This window comes from Staurois parvus, unplaced genomic scaffold (assembly GCF_062004578.1).
Source record: "Staurois parvus isolate SC_StPar_1 unplaced genomic scaffold, SC_StPar_1.0 ptg000525l, whole genome shotgun sequence".
Classification (NCBI taxonomy): Eukaryota; Metazoa; Chordata; class Amphibia; order Anura; family Ranidae; genus Staurois; species Staurois parvus.
In genome coordinates this window covers 6,259,137-6,265,530 of record NW_028318321.1, presented here as the reverse complement: position 1 = coordinate 6,265,530, position 6,394 = coordinate 6,259,137, and the positions used below count along the sequence as shown (strand labels likewise).

The following is a 6,394-nucleotide window of genomic DNA, read 5'->3' as shown; positions in this document are numbered from 1 at the left end:
TAGCATTACATGACATGATGGATACTTTAAAAAACATTGCAAATGACAAACATGTTATTGCACTTAACTGGGACAAGCAAGGTACTGTTGGTGGAGAATACAATGAACATCTGTTGGTGGTATTTAGTTATATGTTTTTATAAAATAATTTAGTTTCTGTTCAAAGTAAATTATGTCTGCAGATGTACAAGAACTAGTGCATAAAAACCACCAGGCAAGCAGGAAAACTGACATAAATGACTTTTGATATCTAAAGCAGCTGGCAGAGGAAATTTTGGCTCATTCATGGTTACGTTGGCAAGAGGTTTCTATCATGGATCTTGTTAGAGAGTCAGGGCTGGTCCCTATAAAAAAGAGACCCAGAATTCTACATGGCTCCTCTTCCTTCTGCCGCTATGAAGTGAAATTTAAAGGAATTGTCCTGTTTCTTTTGGAGAGGAAGATGGGATCAAGCAGGAGGAATTTCCTGATGGAACTTGCAAGAAAGAGAGGTTTCCAGATTGAAAGTGAATTAAGGTAGGAGTGTAGATACTGTATACGTCAGAAGATACCACTCTGTCTACCTAAAGGGTAAAGCTATGTTCAAAGGGGAATTTAAAGAGACTCTGTCACTTTGCCCATTCATCAGCATTCATAAATATAATACCTGCTGATCCTTTTTTGGGTACATCCTGTTGTGGGTTTGCAAATGTTTCTCAATTATTCTTCTGCATTATCACTCTGTCACATGGCCCCAAGTTAAAATTATAAGTAGCTATTCTTACACACACAGCTTGTGTGACAGGACATGAAAAAGGCTACGAAAAGCCAACTGTTTATAATACACAGTGTTTTAACAGACTAAGGGGTCAATTCACTAAAGGGTTTACATGTGATATGAAGGTCATGTGACCCATTTTTTTCTGAACAATTGCATGAGATAATAAAAGCCTCAGTTCATCAAAGTAAAATATCAAATATTAGCTAAATGCTGCAAAAAAAGAAAAAGAGATAAATGAAATGTTTTTAATGCTCTTCAAACATCTATGAAAATTATACTATGGGCCGAACACAGTGCTATTCACATTATCAAAACATGAAGCGTTTACATTGCACTGTTTCAAAATTGAAGACTCATGTAGCGTCAGGAGAAGATGGAAGCCTTTCAACACCTCCCATTCAAGTCTATGGTGATGCTCCACAAATGCAATTGCAGGCGTTTGCGGGGCATTTGGCGTGTGGTTTCGGCACGCTAATAACAGTACTATCACTTGTAAAATGCTTATAAAACTCTTGAAAACTGCACATAGGGCTTTTGGGAGGTGTTTTTAATGCTTGTAACAAGCCAGTCTAATGCCCATACTAAAGCTTATTAACGTTTGTCTAACGCCTATAACAACGCTATTGGAGCATTTGGTAAGGGTTAGAAATTGAGTCATGTGTGAACAAGCACTAAATTCAATTCACTAAAGAACACACATTCATTATTTATAGCCTGCCAGACAGACAATACTTTAGAAATGTACAAAGTAACAATGAGGGGATCTCTGCACTGGCCAGTAAATTAAAAGTATACAATGTGTAAGTGTTGAAATTTCCTGCCCTGAGCTCAGGAATGAACATAAATTAGAACATTTCACCAGAGGGAGATTGTTCTGTGAATAAAAAGCTCACTAGAACGTTTTCACAGTTTCATAATATTTCTGTGTGTGTATTTATTTCTTCCTCTGGTGCAGTGTTAGCATGTAAAATAAAAATACGAAAAACAATGCCAAAAATAACAGTATATTTAAGTGTTAATTATCACAAAACATAAACATTTAACGCATTCAGTAAATAACAAATTATTTTTAGTTAATTGACTACTTTTGAGATACTGTAAATACCACATGAGTTATTTTAGGTACAAAATGAATGCGGTATTTATCTCTTAGTGAATTGACCAATAAATGTCATCCAGTTAATGTTCAGATCTATTTTAACAAGTTATTCATTTTTCCAGCAAATTTGCCAAAAGCTGTAAACTATGGATTTAAGATTTTGTATTCCCCAATGCTCTCTGTAATAGTGGCAATGGTCACCAACTGGTATAGTGAAGGTGACACCAGGGACGCCTATAGGGGGGTACCACTGGGCCTCCTGTAGGGGGTCCGAGCCCACAGGGGAGCCAGACAGCAGGGGGATTGGTGCAGCGGGATGGGAGGACAATTACAGAATGATGTACTGTGTCTGTGTTTCTCCCTCCAGCAGCTCAAAGCTGGTTTCTCTCCTTCTCCCTCCCACTGGCTTTCAGCTGCTGGAGTGAGAGACACAAACACACTGCATCACTCTGTAATTGTCCTCCCATTCCACTACACCGAACCTCTTCCTGTGCTGCCCACATCTGATTCTGCCCTGTGTGCCCGGGCCCCCCTCCCCCGCAGGACTGCCAGCTTTCCTCTCTCACTGGCTGCTGCAGGTACACAGGTGGATGGAGAGTGAAGGAAGGGGCTCCTTCCTATTCTGAATTGGACACAGTGAGTGATCGGTACTGATCGCTCCTGTGTCCATTGATAACTGAGCAAAGTAAACTGTATTTACTATGCTTCAGTTTATAAATGAACAGGAGCCTCTGTTTCCTTTTCATCCATCTTCAGTGCAGCTGAAGCTATAGAGAAAGGAACTGAAGAATCTGTGTACTTTCTCTGTCTCAGATATTTCATCCAAGCCCCCCCTCCAACAGCATCGTAAAAATAAATTTACAAAATCCTTTTTAAAATACATTGGAAAAAATAACTTTAAAAATTGTAAAAAAAAATGTTTTTTTTTTAAATTAGAAAAATAATTTTAACAAAAATTAAATTTTTTAAAATTGGGGAGGGGAGCCCTGTCAGGTAGGCTGTATGGATCCTCATGATTCGATTGGCAGCCCTGGGTAACACCATCAAGTGGGAAGGGACATCCGACCATGATGATGTCACCCACATCAGCAAGCCAGCTTCGACCACATTGTTTACAGTGGCCAATTTCTGGGACATACACACCATGTTTTACCACACCAGGTGACACCAACCTTAGTGACACCACTGACAGATATGTAATCATTTTTAGTTTTGTTTGGTCTGTTAAGGTTTCCATATTATCCAGTGAAAAATTGGAACATTTTAGTTGCTGCCTTGGAATCTTGGAATTTTTAGCCTTTGCTGTCATTTGGCTGTACCATCATTCACCTGCACCAAGCATACAGTACACAGAGGGGTTTATTTACTAAAACTGGAGAGTGCAAAACTCTGTGCAACTCTGCATAGAAACCAATCAGCTTCCAGGTTTTCTTGCCAAAGCTTAATTGAACAAGCTGACGTTGGAAAATGATTGGCTACCATGCACAGCTGCACCAGATTTTGAGTGCACCAGTTTTAGTAAATCTACCCCAGAGAGTCCATGCACTATAAGGTCTCATGCACAATGCACCTAAAATAGGCTGCTTCTACAGATGTTCTACAGATGGCTGCTTCTACAGATGTTTGAGGTTTTTTTTTCTGCCTCTAAACTCCCCTCTATTTTAGCCTATGGCAGAGATTTTATAAAACTGGGGCATACGGAATGTGATGCAACTGTGCATAGTAACCAATCAGCTTCTAGGTTTTATTGTCAAAGCTTAATTGAAGGTAGAAGCTGATTGGTTACTGTGTACAGCTGCACCAGTTTTAGTAAATCTATGTCCATGCACACTATAGGCATTTTCAGGAAGTTAGAGACAGAAAAAAACCCCTCCAAAGTCATGCTCTGAAGAGACTTTTTTGAGCTCAAAATGTACTTGAGTGCTCATAAATGCACCTAAACACTAATAAATGCTCATAAACATAGTGTTTAGGAGCGTTCAGCATTTTCAAGTATACATTGATTATAGTGAAAAATGAGCAGAAGGAATGTTTTGGAAAAAACGCTTAGAAAAGTAAATCCCCATAAACTCTCATAAACTCTTGTGCAATAAGAGCGCCTATGAGCATTTTATATGCTGTTTTATATTGGACCGTCACTTCACCCATGCTTCTTTATATTGCTGATCCCTGCCATTTTCTCCCCAGAAAATATAAAGAAGCATGGGTGAAGTGACGGTCCAATCACATTCCCCTGATGAAGCCACGTGACCTGTGGTGTAATGCGTAGGGAAGGGGCTACGACGTCACTACAAACCCGGTGGACGGTGATTATACAGTGTGTGGCGCACTCAGCAGAGATATTTCTTTGTATTCAACACATATATACAATTTTATACCTTGTAAGTGCAATACTTAGGTGGAGTAATAAAGAATATTTTAAAAGGATAAGGCACTATGTTCCTCTCTTTTCTCTATACATTTTAATAAGGAGGATAACCAAGGATAGGGAAGGAGGAGGAGAGGAGCGGCTTTGGAAGGAGGGAGAGATCCCGACAGGGACACTGGCTGAGAAGATCCAGGAGGGATATCCATCCATTACTCATTAGAGGATATTACAAGTGTTCCTACTGTGAACAAAAAGCGTAGTAAGCCTATTTACTAGGCTTACTGAGAGGTGAGCGCATGGAAAAATTATAAAAAGAAGTCACAGAAATTCACCATCATTATATATTATTTATAGTATATCATTTATTATTTAGTTTATTGTGGAATATGGTATCTGTTTGAATTAAATTTGATTCATAGGTAATTACACACTAATTAATTGGTAATATTTAGTTTTTTAACGTATAAGTAACACAGATTTGGGAGCGCCACATTTATTGGCTTTTTTTCTGTTTATGCACATTGAATGAGGATGTGACTGATGTCAGTGAACCTTATTATTATTTAATTCTGAATAATAAGTGGCTCACAAGTAATAAACGCATTGATCACATGCACTCTACCAAGAAAAAAAAACCTCTCTAGCAATACACACCAAACTGAACATGTGCAAAATGCTTACGGTTCAGTCTGTCTTACCAGAAGACAAGAGGTGGTCGCTTGAACAAGGAGAGGAACAGAGCAATCAGGATGAACGGTCTTTTTACACAATGCAGAGGAATAACCCCTTAGGTTCCACAATGAGTATAACAAGCATGCTTTACTGCATATGCAGGCTGATTTTACTGTTGTGGGTTATTAACACTTTAAAGCCAAACTTCAGCCATTTTTTGGGGAGGGATAGATTTGAGAGGATGGAATGACGTGTTTTTAATTTCTTCTTTCCAATTGGGGAGATTTGACCTTACTTCAGGTACCTTTCAAATCCTGTGACAGCAGGATAAGAAATGAGTGGAAAAAAACAAATATGTTTTGGATAGAGTTGGGCTTGGGTTGGGTTGTCAAGCATATTACATTTTTGGAGAACGTTCAAAATGATACACCCAAATATGACTGCATTCTGAAACTTCAAAATACTTTATTTAGATTTCTGCCCAAAAATATTAAGGATAATTATCATAGAATTACATGGTCATTGCTCATACTGTATGTTCTAAGAATGTGCATTATTTTCAATCTAATTATTTTATTTTTAATTATATATTTTTTACCAAATGCTGTTTGCAGTAAACAGTTCCGAAAAGGATGGAAACGGGGCCACTTTAAATGTCAGTTAGTAAGTTAGCTGACCTTTATATTCTTAACGCTGTTTTTAGTTTAAAAAAAAAAAAAAAAACATCTTGGACATATCCATACTCCTGTCCAGGCTTCATTATTCTCTGGGACCCTCTTGGGCTTTTAATTTGTAGAAAGGACCGTTATGAAGCAAAAATATAGTCAATCTTTTTCTCTTATTATGTCAAAGCAAAATAATAGGTTCACTTGATATCTTCCAACAAAGATATGTAGAGGTTACCTTCAAAGAAAACCACCTGTCAAAATGATAAGTAGATCCACGAAAATCTTGACTTTTCCTGTTAAGTTTTTAGCTTGGTCTGGTCTCCTCTACCTTCACATGCACAGAAGGACCTTCAGGGTCTTTCGGATAAGAATCTGAAGAATGTATGAGAAGTCGGAGGTATCACACAAATAGACTGGAGTCCAAACATTTTTTATTCTGTCATAAAAGTCCATTAAAAAACATATACAGTATATCCAACAAATTTCACCCCAACATGCTTAAGCCCTTAATGCTGGTGCCCCCAACCCTTTTAGAGGTTTCTGATGCTGGGAGGTGGGGTTTTTGATCATGTAACTGCCATAATTAGCTGTCACAGTGTCCACATGATCGGAAAACTCCCAATGGCAAGTAGAGTTTGGGAACTTTCCATTAGCTGCCGGTAACTGTGTCAGGAGTGTGCAGGGCGTGCGCTCTAAGCACAGTTCTGTTTACATTCTGGTACACATATATGCAGCCTCTTGGCATTAAGACCCACACACCCACACATATATGTATACTACCGGCGCTAGTTAATAATGACCCCTGCAATTAAGCCCATTGGGGCAAA

The 6,394-nt window shown here is 38.5% G+C and overlaps 1 protein-coding gene across 2 annotated transcripts in view; it reads left to right on the top strand.

Moving 5' to 3' along the window:
- Positions 1-313: 313 nt before the first annotated feature.
- Positions 314-6,394, top strand: part of DNTT (DNA nucleotidylexotransferase) — a 432,122-nt gene continuing 426,041 nt past the window's right edge. For both annotated transcript variants that reach the window (XM_089690283.1, XM_089690284.1), the window contains exon 1: positions 314-516. In XM_089690283.1, the coding sequence (XP_089546409.1) occupies positions 314-516 (203 nt within the window). The remainder of the gene's footprint in view (positions 517-6,394) is intronic.